The sequence below is a fragment of the Rattus rattus genome, chromosome 12, assembly GCF_011064425.1.
Source record: "Rattus rattus isolate New Zealand chromosome 12, Rrattus_CSIRO_v1, whole genome shotgun sequence".
Classification (NCBI taxonomy): Eukaryota; Metazoa; Chordata; class Mammalia; order Rodentia; family Muridae; genus Rattus; species Rattus rattus.
In genome coordinates, this window is record NC_046165.1 from 46,445,350 (window position 1) to 46,465,150 (window position 19,801).

The following is a 19,801-nucleotide window of genomic DNA, read 5'->3' on the forward strand; positions in this document are numbered from 1 at the left end:
AGAAAAGTGTCTAAGAACTCATGGGAAAATAACCCATACCTGGTACTGAAAATTTCCTTTATTAACCCAGGAATTTGATGGAGAAAACAGCTTCATCCATTTATGTAGGGTTCCTCTGTTCAAACCATATATATGTAAATGCGTGTGTACATATAAGCTTACACACACATACACATACACATATACATATATGCTTATGGAGGGTTATAGTGCTTACACACACACACACACACACACACACCACACACACATGCTCATGCACACACACACACACACACACACGCACGCACGCTTATGGAGAGTTATAGTGCTTACACACACACACGCACAAACACACACACATGCACGCACGCACACACACGCACACGCACACGCTTATGGATAGTTATAGTGCTTACACACACATGCGCGTGCACACATGCACGCACACACACACAGGCACACACACACACACACACACACGCTTATGGAGAGTTATAGTACACCATCCCTAGCTGAGGAGCTACTGGCGGTTGATACCTGGCTGTGGAGGAAGAGTTCTGTTTCCTAGGGAGTGGGATCTCTGGTAGGTGGCCCATGCCCAAAAGTATGAGCAGCACTCATAAACCCAACTGGGCAGTCTGCAGAGAGTGAGAGGTTTTGGAGCACTCTGTCCTAAGTGGGATGTCTTCACTAAAGTCCTCCCCTCCATGTGGATCTATGTGGAAGAGGATATGGAATGTTTCAAGAGCCAGAGGTGGTGGATGACTCTGAGGAAACGGTGTCCAACAGAGACAGTAGGACTGACGTGTGCATGAACTCACAGAGACTGGGACAGGAAGGCACAGGACCTACAAAGCTCTCTCCCAGCCCAGAGAAGGGGAGAGGACACAGAGTCCCAGCCAGAACTAAGATGCTATTTGCAGTTAATTAACATCTGGGGGCAGAGAGCCACCCTCCAGACTCCTTCCCAGAAGCAGTTAGAAATGATTCCACCATTTCTGGTTTGTCTTTTGCCTTCTTTAGTTTTATTATTTTTTTGTCTCACTAGTTTTGCTTTGTTTTGTTTTTAGTTTGTTTTGATTTTTTTTCTTGTTTTGGGAGAGAGAAAGAACATGAAATTAGGTGTGGGAAGGAAGTGTGGAGAATATGGGAGGGGTTGGGGAAGGGGAAAGAATAGAAAAATATATGAAAACTTTAGTAAAAAAATCAATTAAAAAGAAAACAGAAACAGAGGACATGAAGTTGGGAAAGAGTTGTGCTGGTAGAGCCAGAGCAATGAGATAGGAAAGCTGAAGATACATTGAACATAAGCATAAAACATTATTTTGCAAATGTAGGAAGAAAAGGTTCACAAAAATTGAAGAACATACTAAAATTAGGAAAGGGTGAAAACAATCACTGAAGTCCTTACAGCTCCTCTATGCATGAAGATGGAAGGGACATATCAGTCACATTCTGGACATTGACTAGGTTTCCTCTCTACAAGGAACAGATGCTTCTCACAGAAGTGCAGTGTGCACACTTGACTTCCCTAAAGCCCTGGGAATGGCTTCACAAAGCCTTCTCGGAATTCTGTGCATACGGATTAGATGGATGGAGAGGCATACACTGCGGGTAAGAGCTCAGTTGAGTATATCGAAAGCTGACAGCTTATTAATAGCTTCGCGTCAAATGGAGTATCTCGAGTCTGAGGCTCCCGAGGAACCATCCTGAGGCTGATCCTGCTCCATATTTCCTATTGGCAGCTGGAGGATGATGTGATGTGTGCACTAATCAATCCACCAAAGACGCGGCTCTGGGAGACATGGCTGATGACTTCTAGATGACAATATTAAGAATTCAGGATGGTCTTGTGAAATCAAGGAAATGAGCTGAAATCAACGGAGCCAGCAGACACAGTCCTGATGCATGTTTCAACTTACAGGATTCGGAAGCTCCCAACTAGAAAGCAAGACTCACTGGCAAGCAGAACCCTAAATGCCCCAATTCCCATCTGTCCTCTGGTTCCCACACAGCCACAGGGACATCCAGACTTGCTTAGGACTTGCCCTCTACACATAATTTAAGTCTGTGACATGCACTTTCTCAATTCTCCCCCTCAGGGTCCTGCAGCGATGGGGGTGAGATGATGGATCTGGGGTGACACAAACCATAGAGCTCACACTGGCAAGTTTAGAGTATGCAGCACCACATCAGAAACGGGGGAAAAAATCAAACAGAATGCTTACAGGATAGGAGGCCAGTGATCCTTTCATTTAAGAGGGGCATCGTGTCTCTTCCAGTTAGCAAAGCAATAACCAAATCTGGCCATCTTTATCTTGTAAACATTTTTCAAATCCCACAACCCCACCATCACATCTAGTCTCTCTTGTTGAATTCTTCATCACTCGGTGCCTAAGCCAGGGTCTTAAAGATTCTTTACTCTCAATTCTTTGGGATCTTCATACCAATGTCCATGTGGTCCCAGGAAAATACAAGAGATCTCGAATCCCCCTGTCATAGCATTTTAGGCCCAGTAGCCCCCACAGTTTGCAAATTTGACACACAAATGTTTTTAGTGGCTCCTCTACCAGAAGTGCCACCAGCTTCCTGTTGGGGACATTTCTATGTGTCCCATTGTCTATCTAGGTCAGCAGTTTAAACCTAAGAGTCATGACCTTTTGAGGGGTTGAATGACCCTTTAACAGGGTCACCCAAAACCTTCAGAAAACACAGATATTTAATTGTCATCCATAACAGTAGAAAAATTACAGTGATGAAAAGGCAATAAAAATAATTTTATAGTTGGGGCTCGTCACAACAAGAGGAGCTGCGTTAAAGGGTTGCAGCATTGGGAAGGTTGAGAACCACTGCTCTAGGTGGTGCGACTAGAATTTGGGGGTCAGAGATGCTATATAAACTGAACAATAATTGGCCCTGCCCAGTTTGCCACTGATGCTCCAGCTGACAAAGGCGCCTCATGGCTCCTGCTTAGTTCTTGAGCCTTCTGGCTTACTTCTCCTTTGAATCTGTGGAAGCCATTTCCTCCCATACCGACCTTGCTTTTTCCTTGCCTTTATACCATGTGGCAATGAATTCTAACACCTGGAGTGACTCTCGCCACTTTACTAACTGATTTTGTCACCTGCAGCACTGATGTCCTCTACCAGGAAAAGCTGCCCACAGCCTGGCTTGCACACTTCTTTCTAAAAGAGCAGCAGCCCTTGCTAGTGCTGCTGAGCTCTGTGCTCAGCACCTAGGTTTCTAAGTAATGGTTTCTCTCTTATCTGGAGTCACTCAGGGTCGAAAGGGAACTAGACCTTATGTGAAAATAAGTACTTTGTTGAGGTAAAGGAATCAACGTCCACATAACAATAAACCCAACTGCCCAAGTGTACCCAGCCTCGTTTACCATTGCCAAACCATGGAATCAACCCAAGCACCGGTGAATGGATGAAGGTTAAAGAAAATACGCTAGGAACACTATGACAAAGTGTTCACCACAGAGAACAAAACTGTGTGGTTTTCAGGACAATGAATTGAATGAAAAGTCTGCAGTGCTAAGCAAAATAAGCTAGACTCAGCTAACCAAATATCAAATGTTTACTCTCACATGAAGAATCAAGATTAAAGAAATAAAAACACGAAGATGGAAGGATTATTTGGGGAAAGGAAAAGGACCAGGAAGACTAGACAGAGAGGGCTTGGTGCTAACAACAGGGGGGGTTAAATAACAAAAGAGTATTATATCGTCACATAAAAATATTAGAAGGAAGCACATTATTCTGCACAAGATAAGAGATTTGGGGGAGGTGTAGGTGGATGGCTGGGTAAGATAACAGCCTTTTCAGATGCCCGTGTTGGGAACAAATACAAGCATTATTTCACACCTCGAGGAGCAGTTGCTGGGCGTGGGGCAGAGTTTCGGATTATTCTGTGCTGTATCTGTCACTTCATGTACTTAATCTCCCGTCCCAAACATCTCTTCTAACGGCGCCAGACAGCACCCCGCGAGAGCTTCCACTCACCCATCGTGAGGACTGGGCAGCTGGAGGAGCAATGTGACAAGCACTTCTGTTTGTCCGGTCTGTGTCCAGTCTGCTCAAGAGCTCAGCAGTTTTGCTACCAGGAAAACAAATAGGGGTTAGTGTTCAAAAAATAAATAAATAAAATTAAATAAAATAAAAAATTAGAAACAGCGCTGTTTGTTGTGCCTGAACTTTCATGGCATGATGACTAAAAATATCTTAGGGAGAACAAAGGGTTAAAGACTGAGGTGTAGTAGCAAAATCAAAACTAAGTGGTTTTGCAGGACTGCATCTTGAAGAGCATGTGTTTGAAAAATATAAAACTGGCTTTGTGAAGCGTGAGCCCTGTAGTTCATATTTTGCACTTTGTCTTATCGACAGAGACGAATCCTCCCTGCGACTCCACGGGATGCTGCTTAATTTCCTCTGTGCATATCTCAAGTTCGACATCAGACTCCGTACAGACCTGAGGAACACTAATCCCTGACAACATCTCCCTTCGCTTCAGATTTACGTTGAGCCCCGAGTCCTCCATGAGTCTCCCTTTAGTCATCTCATCTCCCTCACAGCTGTCGTAGGACACGCAGAGCCCATCGGCCGGCAGTTCTCTCCTATTTAGGGACCGGAACCCTTCACGATTCTGAAATCCTTTATCCAGATACAGAAATACAACCCACAACCCCTCCCTCCCCACCCCACACATGTATCTTTGCATCCGATTCCAGGAAAGAGATGAAACTTCCTCAGAGGTTAAAAAAAATGCTGCTTGGCCCGAGGAAATGGCTCAGGCAACAAAGTGTTTGCTAAACAAGCATGAGGGCTTGAGGTCTGAACCCCACGACCCACATAAGGAGTTGGGCATAGCAACATACACCTATAGTCCTAGTGCCAGCAATACAGAGACAGGAGACGCCCTGGGGCTTATTGAACAGCCAGTCTAGAAGATCAGTGAGCTCCAGATCCATTAAGACATCCTAGCTCAAAACACATGATGCTAGCTGGGCTTGATGGCCCACACCTCTAATCCCAGCACCCTGGAGGTGAAGACAGGAGAATCTCTCTGTGAGTTGGAGGTCAGCCTGGTCTACTCAGCAAGTTCCAGGCAACCTAGGGCTACATAGTGAGAACTTGTATTATTAAATTAATTGACTAATTAAAGAAGCACTAGAATAAAACACCCAAAGGTGACTTCTGACCTCCACACGCATGTATACAGGCCTACATAGATACATGTCAGCATTCAAGTGTGTATAGCACACACCCAAATATACACAGTACTACTTACTCAGGCACACATTTCTAGTATTCCCCATTTAGCCTTGACACGTGCTGTACAGGTAACAGGGCCTTTGTTTTTTCCTTAATCCAAATCACCACTCAGTTTTTCCTCTCACCTATGTCAAGCGCTGAGCACTGGAGTTACATCCTCCTCCTTACTTCAAGTTCTGCTTCACTCTGCCAACTTTGATGAACCCCTTTCCCTTTGTAACATCTGGAATTTTTACGTCTTAGTCCACATTTACAGAAGCCTGACTCATATTGCTCCAGTCTCCTGTGGCCTGCTTCTATCTTCCTTCTACCCTTCCACCCGCTGTAACTGTAGGTCTGATGCTAAGATTAGATCATCCAGATGTAGGCATCAAAGGAAACACGGGGGTCTGAAAAGAGCCAGTGGCATCCAGTTGTGTCTGCAGGGGAAGACAATTCAAGGATTTTGAACTGGAACAAAGATGCCAACGCGAGGTTGTGGTGAAGTTTCTTAGGTAGAGCACAGCATTTAAGCAAAGTTAGATGCTCGAGCTAGGAAAGGAATGTGTTAATAATGAAGCAACGCTCACAACCCCGAGAAGCACGGACCTCAGTCACGCAGCACACGACCTGTCCACTGGTCTTCAAGGATTATTACCTTCCTCAGGACAGACAGACAGAGACTAATGACGTCACACAATCTGACGTTTGTGAAGTCAATAATGTAAACTAGGAGACAGTCCTACCACATACACTGCACCTAACATTCCTCCTGGTGGAGATTTACGCTACTCTAGTGACCACCCAGGCGTGGATACGAATGCTACACTGCCAGTTTTAAGTAGTCACATGTATGAAGCTATCCTCATTGAAAACCATAAATGACAACTAAACTTCACGGTGGTGTTTGTGCTGTTGACAGTTTTATCTCATCTTACTTTCTTTTAGCCAATACACAGACTCAGTTAGCTACAGGGTCCAGACAGCACATGCATATGAGTAAAGTAACAGATCAAGCTTAGCAATAAGTGACATCTTCCAATCAGATCCAAGACTAGGGGAACACCAACCATGTTGGGGCTTCTGACAAACTCGAACATTATCTCCCACGTAAGGGGGTCAGCTGCTTCTTACCTACAGACCAGCGCTGCTGATGGGTAATAAGCCAGCAAGGCCAGATGGCCCAGGTTTTACTATCGTAACCAGAGTGCTGACATTTTTTAATGTGAAATAATTTGACAATTAATTTAAAAACTTTTAAAACTTTGCAGTCTTTACATCACCATCACTGGCCCCAAGCAAACTCTGAAATAAACAAAGCAAAGTCCTCTGCAAGTCAGATGTGGTCCCGAGGGCTCTTTGTCATTATGAAATCATTATTTCTGCCTGACCATGTTTGTGTTACCGACAAAACATTTATTTTATAACTATAGGTTCTTTTTCTTTAGGTTAAAAATAGGAGTCAAAACAGCCAAGAAATGGCTTCTCTACTGCCTCATATCTGCCAGCTAAAAGACATCACACCATATTTCATTTTTATGCCAAATACTAAGACATATCATTTTTATTTATACTTACAGCCCTGTGTATTTGTGTTAATACACGGAAAGCAAATACTACATATAAAATGAAAAGGAAAACCACAGAAAATATTTATAACCAAAGAAACATAATAAAAGAGCTACTGTGCAAAATTCATGAGGAACACTGATAAATCAAATTTCAAGAAGACAAAGAACTCAACCTGCAAGTGGGCAAGAGATAGAAGTACACACTTCGCTGAATAGAGACACAATTAATAACGTGGCTCAAGTTTATATAACAGCACAGTGTCAAGGCCTGCAGAGGGATCCTTACATCCACAAACTTCCTGACAAACTGGCAAAGACACCAACATCTTCAATTCATAGAGGCAACCAGCTCAAGGCCATACAACTGGCAACTATCGGAACCAGGACTCAGACTCAGACAGTCCAGCTGAAGAGGCCACACTTTCAGCTTGGACCCTCAACCGCTCCTGAGGAGAAGAACCCATGTGCAGAGAGGCTCCATCTCAGTACCAAGTGAAAATGGGAAAATTAAAACAACACACTACCACACATGAGCCAGAAAAGACCTTTTAAGTATGGGGAATTGCCCCATGCTAAGGAGAATACTTGGCAGAATTTCTCTTATGAATTGCTGGTGGGAAAGCAAATTGGTCACCTGGGAGAGAGAAATTTGACAGCACCTGGTGGAGCTGAATACATGGGCACTGTCTAGATGTTTGTGATAACGGGACTCTTGACCCCTAAGGAGAGCTGGGAAAGGACACGGAATCTAGCACCATTTGTAAATGTCCCAGACAGGGAAGGAAGAGACAGGAAAGGGGACAAACAGGAGGGAGGGACAACAGGAGGGGGAAAGGAACTGAGTTAATTGACATCATGAATCCATACGAGTAGGTCTCATATCTGAGAATGAGCTGATGTTCTCACCCAGACCTAAGGGTTATTGGGGAGTCATCCAGTCCTACGAAGGCTTGTTCTGCTGTCAAACCGCTGCATCGGATTCTTGCCAAGTCACCTACACATACCCTCACTACCCCCTCACGCAGTGAATGACTCCTAGTCTTTTAGCAGTGACAGCTTCTACCTCATGTTGGAATGTCACTCCTACCCTGACGATTTACCAAGACTTCCAGTCATAAAATGCCCCTGGCAAATTATGCCACCTTCTGTCTATTTAGACTCTTCCCCAGATCACCTAACGAGAGTTCCAACCCTATACTAGGCTCTGTCGAATGCCCACCCCCCATACCCCACTGTTCTCTATAGCATTCATTTGCTTCAACGTTAAACACAACTGGCTCACCTATAGGTGTGTCTCTAGTGGTTAGAGGGAAAGGACACTAACAAACGTGACTCATCGGGACAGGATTTCCACGGGGAAGAATAGAGCATGGTAGCATTGTAGCAGTCTCTACGGTGTTTTGTTTCCTTTTAAAATTAACACAGCATAAGCAGTTTATCAAACAGAGAGCAGTCACAAGCACCTTGGTTACACTGAGGTGGAAAACTCCAAGCAAGCCCCATTGTAGCTTCCTTAGGACAAAAGCTTTGCCCACAGTAAATCCCCCATGTGAGGAACTGCAAAACTGAGACTCACCAGTCAGCGGAGTGACTTGGAAATCAATAGGCCTAGGCCTCTGGCTTTCCAGCGTGTCTGGAATGGAATCCAGAAATCTGTTTCTTAAAAGCACCCATGGTGATCTTAAGAGCTACCACATTACTATAGATGGGTATTTAATACACATAATTATCTTAGATCCATATGATTCTGACTTATGAATAATTCATGTTTTAGAATACAGTTGGAAACAAAGCTTCAGTGTATCTCAGAAACTGTCTGTGCCAAGAGCTAACCGGACAGACACCCTGTCCCTTCCTGCCAATCACTTCGCAAACCCAGCTTTGGTTCTGGGAAGTCTGGGTGAATGAACAATCATTTTTTCACTCACGTGGACGACATATGCACCCCGAGCCTCAGCTATGCACTTTGGAGGCACTATTTTGCACAATCCTATTTCCTAGAACTGATGTAAACAAAAGGCAGTCACACAACTATTGGCACTAACTGGGCCTGTGTAACAAGAATCTATGAGAAACTGGCCTATAATAGACATATAAGTCACCCTTTACAAGATCGGAAGGAAATGATCTAGTACTGTCAGGAGAGATAAGTTTTCCTAAATTAATCATGTATTTAAAATAATGATTTCCATGCATTTAACAGTTTTTAATACTTTAATTTTCATCACAGAAGTAATACATGAATATAATGAGCCATTAAAAAGGAACAGAAAATGAAAAGGTTTATGCAATAAAATAATGATGTCCTAGGTGATATGCCTCTCCATCTGAATTGTTTCATATGCATCTTCCTGGGCAATTTCCTATTATTGGTAAACATTTGTTTAGGAAGATACTCAACTGAGGTGTGGTCTGCTTCGGGGGATGGTAATTAGGAGGAAGCAGAAAGGTAAGATCTTCATAAGTGGGTTTCTCTATGCCTTGGCATAGAGGAGATTAACATTTCCTTGGTCCCATGCAGCTGTATCTGAGCTCTGGATTGAAAAATAAAAACAAGACCAGATGGCTCGGCCAGGCCTGAAGTGGCTCCTTTATTGTTACCCACATGGTTCCTAGTACTCTTTCCTCTTATTTGACGCTGGCACTCAAAGTAGGCTTGGAAGATGCTTGCCAAGCAGGGTAGAGGCTCCATTTGCCTGAGTTTTCCACTGCCAGCGGACAAAAATTAATCCTGGGCATCATGCACCAGACCTTATCACTTTACCAGGAAGACAGACTTGATTATGAGTTTCTTTTTCACCATGGCTTTTTTTCCCCTCTAAACAGAGATATTTTCCCCCTAAGTGGAATACTGTGATCTTCTGTTTTACTCTGACTTTTCTTAATTAAGATCATCCTTCAAATTCCATTCATATTAATTCTTACATATCTAACTTAATCCTTTACCAGCTAAATTCAGTTTTACCATATTCTTAATAATGAATGCTTCAGTTATTCTAGTGAGCATCAGACTAGATACATCTACGTACATATAATACTATACTAAGATATGTAACTAGAAATTATTGCCTAGTATATGTTCATATGGATAACCACATTTAAATCATGTCTAATGATATCAAGACGTTATATACAAGTAAATATCACTCCTAAAACTGTGTATTGAAACTAGCAATTTGAAACCACAACTTCCTTCAATTGAGTGTCAATCCTACTGTCTTGTATATTCTTTTGATTTCAGGCACCTTCAAATATCCTAGACTTACCCATTGATAAAACAGAGACCATAAACATTCCCCAGAGGCCTATGTGTTAGAAGTTGTTCCCCGGGTGGTATTACTGACAGGTAGTGGAACCTTTTAGAGGCAGTATCTAAAGGGGGCATTTTTAGGTCTTTGCTGTGCCCTTGAAGGGGATTGTGGGACCACAGTCTTTTCTTCTTCCTTCTCTTGCTTGGCCAGAGGTTAATAGTTTTGCTCCACAATGTACTTCTATCAGAATGTGGTACGTTGGCACAAGCCCAGAACAACAGAACCAACTGATTATAGATTGTACCCTTCAAGACTGTGAGGCAAAAGAATTTAGTATCTCAATTATTTTATTATGATAATTGAAAACTAATAGACCCCATACTCTCTGTCTTTGAATCCTATACTGCTCTGGATATCTACTCCTTCTCCGAGCAGCCTTCTAGAACTTTCTGCCATGAAAATTAAGATCTTCATCAACTAAAATTCATCAACTTTATAGCCGTAACACTGTATCAGAAGCTCTCCCTCAAGAGTAATAGCACCTTTGTTAGGCCTCCACACATACACATGGACAGTTTCTTTTTCACCATGGCTTTTTTTCCCCTCTAAACAGAGATATTTTCCCCCTAAGTGGAATACTGTGATCTTCTGTTTTACTCTGACTTTTCTTAATTAAGATCATCCTTCAAATTCCATTCATATTAATTCTTACATATCTAACTTAATCCTTTACCAGCTAAATTCAGTTTTACCATATTCTTAATAATGAATGCTTCAGTTATTCTAGTGAGCATCAGACTAGATACATCTACACACAGGTCATATAGAAAATATTAAAAATTTTCCTCAAATATAAAATCACTACTAGGGAAATTCCAAAGTAAGAAATCAAGTTTTCCTTACATGCTACACATGTGGATGTTAATAAACTCAATGAGCAAAAGTTGGGGATCAACAGGATATTTATATAATATTACAATATCGCAGTGAAGACACGTATCAGTTACAAATGGCAATAGCAGCATCTTCACAGTGCAGACCAACTAAACAGCCAAAGTAACATTCCAAGTGGAGGGGACGTAAGTGTCGTATACCTTCTGATAGGATGCACCAAGAGTGTGCGATATCGTTCTATAGTACTGCTTATTAAAATGCATATCTTTAGTCTAATAGTAGAAGTGTCAGACAGAGCCAACAAGAAGGCTGCTCAAATAATAGAACATCATGCATGGGAGGAACCTAAGGGGTCGCGGTGAATAGCTGTTTTTATGCTATTAAATCAGACCCTGAAATAGAAAAGAGACTTGGAAGAAAGATTGCAAATTTCTAACACTGTGTTTTACATATATGGTACTATAGCAATGCTAATTGCCTGCTGTTGATAATTATACTACAGTTACCTAAGCTATTATGTTCTCTTAGATGAAGGTGTCAATGGCAATTATACTATTTTTATATATTGTCTTTAAGGTGAAAATGATTTCAAAATAAAAAGGGAGGAAGGTCTTCTTTTAATGTATTACTTGAAATTTAACTGTACTTGCTTCCCCTGCACTTCTGAATTAGTTACTGTCTTTGTCACTGTTCCATTCCTGGGAAGAGACACCATAACCAAGACAGCTCTTGTAAAAGAAAGCATCGGAGGTGCTCGCATTCAATTTCAGGAAGCCAGTCCATTATTATAATCCAGGGAACATGGTGGCATAGATACTGGAACATTAGCTCAGAGCTATATCCTGATCCATTGGCCAGGGGTTGGGGTGGTGGGGGTGGGATTGTTCCAGAGAGACAGAGTTAGAGAGATGGAGAGATGGAGAGACAGAGAGGGAGAGAGACAGAGAGGTGGGGGCTGAAATGGGCTTTTGAAGTCTCAAAGCCCAGCCCTCAGTGCAATACTTTCTCCAACAAGGCAACAACTTCTAATCCTTTAATCCTAGCAGAGAGTTCCACTCCTTGGTATGTAAGGAGTCAAACCTCTGAGTGTACAGAGGCCATCCTTATTCAAACCACCACATTGCAGTCCTGGCTCCCATAGACCTGTGTCCATTTATTAATGCAAAAATACATTCAACCCAACTTCAAAGGTCCCTACAATCTACAGTCTCAACATTGTCTAACTGTCCAAAGTAAAGTCTCTTCTGAGACTGAAGGCAGCCCCTTTGACTGTAAACCTATAAAAAACAAGAAAACAAGAAACAAAAAAACAGACTTCACATTTCCAACATACGAAAGCACAGAATATGCATTACCATTGCAAAAGGGAGGAAGGGGGCATAGTGAGGAAATACTGGACCAAAGCAAGACCAAAAACCAGCTGGGCAAACGCGGAACTCTGCATCTCCATGACTGATCAAAGTGTTCTTCAGATCTCCAACTCCTTTCAGCCTTGTTAACTACAACATACTGCGTCTCTCCTTGGAATGTATTCCATGGCTCTGGCATCTCCATTTTGGGATCTCCAGACTTCACCTTCTTAGTGTCACAAAATGGCATCTCTAGGACTCCATGCAGAGGCACCTCCGACATGCACCTGGCCTCCGAGGCTTTCCTTAGCCAGAGAGGGAGATTCCACAACCCCTTTCTTGTATCTTTGACTCTAAAGCCCGAGCCATGTGGCCAAGCTGCCAAGTTCTGCTGCTTGTTGATGCTGGTACATGGTCCATGTTTCAATTACATTTGCATCAACCTTCTGTGGTTGATGGCTTCCTTCACATATTTAAGGTTCTTTAAAATTCCTTTTCAGAAGCTAGAAGCTTAGCTGGGTGTGGTCTTGCCCTGAGTTCACCACTCCCTTTATTCTATTTAGCATCAGGATTTTCTTTAAACATTTCATTTCCTTGAGAGACTGGACTTAGCTCCATCAGACTACCTTTTCTCCTCTAACTGTACATTTTGTATTTCTCCTTGTCCAGCTTGACCCTTTTTGTTATAGATCTGCATAAGAGTGATCAATAATAACTATGGGACACAGTCAATCTTAGACTATCTTGAGATCTCTGAAACACCATTAATCCAAAACTCTCCAGTTTAGCCTAAGACAATCTTTTAAGAATAACAGCAAAACACATCCAAATTCTTTTCCAAAATATCACAGGAATTGCCCAACTGCTTTCCTAATCCAAAGTACCAAGTACACAGACTGCCAACAAGCAACACGATCAGTCCTGTCACAGCAGTACACTGTTCCCTAGTACCAACTTCTGTCTTAATCACTCTCGTATTGCTGTGAAAAGACACCATGATCAAGGCAACTCTTATAAAAGAATGTGTGTAACTGGGGTTGACTTACAGTTTATAAGTTTATAAGTTTATGGTCATTGTTGTGACAACAAAAGCAACTGAAGCAAGGAAGGCTGTATCTTGGCTCACCGTTTGAAGGTACCATCCATCACAGCTGGGAAGTCATGGTGGCAGGACCTTGACACAGCTGGTGGCTAACACTGCTCCATGCTCAGTAGATAGAGAAGAAGAGATAATGTTTTTCTTCTCTTTATGAAGCACTCAGGACTCCCAGCCCATGCAATGGTACTGCCCATATCAACTAACCTAGTCTAGATGATCCCTTACCCATATGCCTAGAGGCTTCTCTTTATTAAGTCTAGATTCTATCAAGTTGACAAGATTAACCACTGTACACCTTATGTACTGTTTCTCATGTGCATGCCCCTCAGTGTCTGAACATGGGCCAGCATCTTCTTTGCCCCCCACCCTGTTGGTAGGCCATTGCTTCTGCCTATTTAGAAAAACATTCACTTCTGAATACTTGTAGCAATTAGAATATGGCATCCTCTTTGCCAGTCGGCTTTCTTGTCCACCATTTCTCATTTCATCCTTCCTCCCTGCAATGGCTAATCTCAATAGTCAACTTAAGGAGATCTTTGAATCCTATACTGCTCTGGATATCTACTCCTTCTCCGAGCAGCCTTCTAGAACTTTCTGCCATGAAAATTAAGATCTTCATCAACTAAAATTCATCAACTTTATAGCCATAACACTGTATCAGAAGCTCTCCCTCAAGAGTAATAGCACCTTCGTTAGGCCTCCACACATACACATGGACAGACACCACACACAGGTCATTTGTAAAATATTAAAAATTTTCCTCAAATATAAAATCACTACCAGGTAAATACCAAAGTAAGAAATCAAGTTTTCCTTACATGCTACACATGTGGATGTTAATAAACTCAATGAGCAAAAGTTGGGGATCAACAGGATATTTATATAATATTACAATATCGCAGTGAAGACACGTATCAGTTACAAATGGCAACAGCAGCACCTTCACAGTACAGACCAACTAAACAGTCAAAGTAACATCCCAAGTGGAGGGGACGTAAGTGTCGTATACCTTCTGATAGGATGCACCAAGAGTGTGCGATATCGTTCTATAGTGCTGCTTATTAAAATGCATATCTTTAGAGCCAACAAGAAGATCTAGGATCACCTAGGAGACAAGCCGCTGGGCATTCCTGTGAAACATTATCTTGACCTACCTACTGTAAACAGAACCATTCCCTGGGCTGGGATACTAGACTATATAAAGAGGAGAAAATGAGTTGAGTGTAAGCATTTTTTCTGCTCTGTTCCTTGAGTTTGAATGCAAGGTGACCAGCTACCATTAGCTTCTGTTGCTATGCCTCTGCCACCATGGCAGACAAGAATATCATCCTTTAGCCAAATTACTACAGCAACAAAAAAAAGTAACCAAGACACTCCCTAAGTCAACTGCTGTAATCAACAGAGATATCCTACTTTTCCTCTATAAGGGCCCTTTACTTACAAATCTCGGGCCCAGACTGAGGCAAACCAATATTCTGCTAACCACATCTCTACTTCTTCTCAGCTTTCCCACCTCTAATAGCTTCTCTCTACCTTGTGTAAGCCACAGACTCCTAAAGTATGCTGGTCACCTTTCTGTTGCTATGACAAATACCTGAAAAAAAATCCATGTTAAGAACAAAAGATTTCTGCTGGCTAATGCGTTAGAAGTTTTTATTCATGGTCACTTTGTCCCATCACAATCAAGATAAAACATCTGATAGGAAGGGCAGGGCAGAACAGAGTTGCTTATCTGATGACAGTTGGCAGTCATGAGGGAGAGGAAAGAAAATAAACAAGAGATGATATAGTCCCCAAGGGGCCACCCCATTGGTCCATTCCCCTCACCTAAGTTTCAGTCATAATTCTATTCCATTCCTCTGATGAGTCCCTCTCCTCTAAAACCCATTTTAGTATGTGTTCAAACTTACACCTCTCAGCTGCAATCTCATTATACTTTGAGAGTAGAGAAAAACAAAAATTATATCATTACCTATCTGAAACTCCAAGTCTTATTCTCTCTGTATCCCTCATCCAGCACCTCAGCAGCAATGGAGAATTGACAAATCCCTCCTCTCAGCACCGTCTCCCTCCTGACTCCCATGATTCCATAGTACATACTCTGCCTCTCAGATGCTCTACATCCACCTGAAATCTAAATGAGTTTAGCTCCTGTGTAGTTGGTCCTGGGATTCTGCTCAAATCCAGTCTGTCATAAGTGATTTTATGCATGTCAGGGCTTAGATTTATATTACATGCCAGTAATTTCTAGACTTATCCATCTTGTATATTTACTCACAAATTTATATGTGCAACTTCTCATTGCACACCTCCTACACATTTCAAGCTCAGAGCATTTAAATATTAAACTTCGGTATTTTTTTCTGAACTCTTGGTCCATTCCTAATCATCCCCATCTCTGTGTTTAACACGGCCATACATCCAGATACAGCACATCATTGGTTCTCTCTTCTCCCTGCTCCCAGCCTATCCCACTGATGCTCCATGCAGATTCTCCATACAATAGGTGTTTGCTCCATTCTCTGCCTAGACATCACCCTAAGTGAAGCTGCCATAAACTCCCACCAGACCCCTATATAATGCCATCAATAATTTGTCTATTTTACTCTCATCTCCTCAGATATAGTCTCAAAATGGCTGAGTAGTTACTTCTTTAAAATGCAAAAGAGAGGAATGGAGAGGAGGGGGAAGGGAAGATGAGGATGGTGATGATGACAATGGTGGTGGTTTCCCCATAAGAATAAAATTGGGTTTCTTTATGGCCCACCTACTCTATGTAGCTACTGCCTATCTCATCAAATTCAAATTCTTCTCCCATTTTCACTTCAACTCTAATATACAACTTCTTTTTGGTTGATTGAACCACTGTGTGATGGTCTAAGAACCATTGTCTTATTTTCAGGCATGGCTAGACCTGACTTCTCCTCTCAGCAGTAATGGAGAACTAAAAGTTCTCTCCTTTTGGGGATGTGTCTCTCTTGATTTCCATGACCCTGTCACTCTTCTTAGATCAATCAAAACTCTAAATAGAGCTCTTCTACCCTGGGTCTTCTCTCAGATCTACAGTCTTTCCTAAGTGATGTTCATCAATTTCCATGGCTTATAGTAGCATAGCCATTTCTAAATCTGCATGTCCTACACAACTGCTCAAAGTTTACATATGCCCTCAGTTCAAATGTCATCTTCTCTGGGAATCAGGCCTTCCCTATTAAACTAAGGAGATTTACCCACTTGGGTTCCACTTTTCTTGGTCATTGTATATCTCTCCACCCCTGTGCTCCTTTAAGGAATGACCACCACCTGTGTATGTCTTTGGCAGCTTGCCTATCATCTGAATTTTCATATTTAGTCATGGGATAACATTCACTTGCTCACAGAACATACACAGAACCTAGGACATGCTGGGCACATACTAGGTACCCATTATCAATCAATGAAAGCATGTTTCCTGACACTTTTATCAATACATTGATACTTTCATTTCACTTATAAAATTCATATTTATGCTTTTCTAAATATTTTCCTCTTAATTTAAGAACTTAGTCTTCATAAAGTTGGCTTTTTCATATCATGGAAGAGTTTCTTGTGAATTAGGCCTTTATCTCACTCTATCTTAGGCAATATTTGCTCTTAGATCACCACTTACATATAGTTTTGTTCACTATGCCTTCTACCATAAAGTTAAAAGTGTTATGTTCTTAAGTCTTTTTTTCTTCACTGTTCTGGGATTTATATAATGTTATAAAGAAATAAGCCATAAGATTATAAAATATCGTTACATTCTACCTGTGTTGGTTCAATACAGTTTGTCAGATCACCCATCTGTTTGATCCTGATTTTAAGACACACTTGCTCCCATAGATAGCTAAAGTCTTAAACAGTGAATTCTCATATGACTGCAGATATCCTTGTGGGTTTTCTATAGCACTTAATGTATGTATTGATCTTAATGCATGTGATAGGTATTTGGTTATACCTATCAGTGTTTGAAAATTCGTATTTTTTAAATCACAAAATAATTTCAGGTTTGACTTCTAGTTTCCCACATCAGTCATTTAAAAGGATATTTGAGTTCTTTGTAGTGGCTGATACCCATAATCTCAACACTCAAGAGTCTAAAACAGAAGGATTGTGAGTTCTAGGCCAGCCTAGGCTACATAGCAAGATTTTGCTCAAAACTAGAATAAAAGGCAAAAGGGGTATTTAAATTCTTATAACTTTAAAAAGTCTTAGTGCACAATTTCTAGTTTTACTATGTTTTTAAGAGTTGAGGATCTCCAGGATTTGGAGAGACATTAGGAATACACTGACAGTGTCTGAGGTTTCGGCCGTGGTTGGTGCTATAGAAGTTAACACAGCGTTCACAGAAAATGTGTTCTCATATGCCCGGTGTAGGGCTTCATCAGCATGTGATGTAATTGTTATTCCATTCCTTTACCCCTATGTCAGTCTTCTGATTGATTCATTTCCATGGAGAATTATTAAATAAATGAAGAATTCAGCAAAGCCATACTTGGTATTAGAGATCATAATAGTATTTTGTCTACTGTTTTGTGTCCCACATACATTTCAAATCATTGTTACTAAAGATTTATGTTTCATTTTCTTTAAGATTATGTATTTTATCTTCATAAAATATTGAACACTTTTCACCTAGAATTCAATTTGTCTCACATTAATATTGCTACATCTGCTCTCTTCTGTTGGCATTTATGAATATATTTCCCATGCTTTTGATTTTTAACTCTTTTATTGATGTTCCTCATAATAGCACAGTTAGAAACTTATTTTTATGCTGCCCAGGAGGATTTTTAGAAATACATAAACATGATTTATATAGGCTTTATAACCATTAGCTTGTTAGATTTAATATTTTCCCCTCTTGTGTTTTATTGTAAAAATTCAACATTCTCTACATTTTGTTACAGTGGCCACATTGTTGTTGCTCCACTTTCCCACGGTTTTCTAACCCAGTTTGTACAAAGGGTTAACGAGCACAACTAAACACAAGCACAGCAAGTTTTCAGTCAGCATCTGGAGCTCACAGGCCTCCTCTGCTAATATGCCAAAGGGAACCATGCTTAGCCTCATCTCTCCCATTTGTGTCTCTTCTAGGGTAAGAATTCCCCGGGCTCTGAGCTTCATCCTGTTCTTGCTTAGGGAAGAGCATGAGGGAGGGGAACGAAGCAGAGGAAGAGAAGGAAAAGGGAAACCGGGTTACATGTTTGAACCACGGATCTTCTCATTGTCTGTGACCTTTTCCCGCCAAGTCCTCCTCCTTTGTTTAGCTATGTTTTTGTCTAGAGTTCCTTTTCGTGGTTTTTGCTATTGCTTTGTTTTATTTTGCTTTTTGTTTTACTTCAGAAAGGCTTTTAGAACCCACATGGGAATGATAATGTCGGCTGTCCAGGGAACTTGTCTCCAGGATGGACATACTTTCTCCCAGGTGTGGTGCGTTCACCAGGGATACTTAGGAATTAAAAAAAGTAGTTCCCAGGTAGAGGCTGCCAAGTCTCTGCTGGGAAAGGTGCGTGAGTGTAATGCATACTCCACTCCTTGCAAGGCCTGAGAAATTGGGTCCCAAAAGATAAGGACTTCTGAGGATGTTCGTGCAGAATCTCCTGGCCTTTCCAAAGACAATGCTTGGTTCACTTTTGCCTTGCCTTTGCGTTCTTGGCTTTGCTATTGGGAATCTTTCCTTTCACTCTATCTGTGAAACACATCTCCCCAGAACCAGAGAAAGGAAGATCAGACCACAATTCATTCTTGTTTGTCTCGGAGGATCGTGGAAGTTTTGTTAATAATGGTGATGTGGTCAAGTCAACACAAGGCCCTGGTTTGGGTACATCAGCTAACCTCTGGATGTTCTTTTCTAATGAGAACTAAGCTTAGACAACAATTTGTCCACCAATCTCTTCCAAACAACAATTAGTTGATTATCAAATGGTTAGAAAGACCTTGCCGAATCATTGGGAACATTCAGAGGTGAGCCAAGCAAGGAACACAAACTGACTTGGTTACTAAACTGCTCAGATTACTGGGCATTAGAAGAATTAGATCTCCCGATTAGATGCAGTGTAATGCTAAGTATCAATAGTTATTATCAGAATTCCCTGGGTATGAAATCTATCACCTCTCTCTACTGTAACCGCAATTGCTATCAACCAAGGTCATACAGTTTTGTGCCTATGTGCTGGGTTAGATAGTAACTGCTTGCTGGAGCTGTTTCCTCTTTCTTGATGGACTTCATGGGTTAGCAGGAGACTGCAGATATTGAGGAGGAGAAGGAAGGGAGAAAGCAAGTGTGCACATTATTGTTACATGTAGAAGTTCTTTAAAGAGACTGCACGTGAGATAATGAGAAAATGAATGTAAAAAAACTGTGAAAAACTAGGTGTAT

General features: G+C 41.4%; 1 protein-coding gene across 1 annotated transcript in view; it reads right to left on the bottom strand.

Moving 5' to 3' along the window:
- Positions 1–19,801, bottom strand: part of Epsti1 (epithelial stromal interaction 1) — a 97,996-nt gene that overhangs the window by 34,252 nt on the left and 43,943 nt on the right. The window contains 1 exon segment of the mRNA XM_032918086.1: positions 3,990–4,083. Coding sequence (XP_032773977.1) covers positions 3,990–4,083 — 94 coding nt within the window.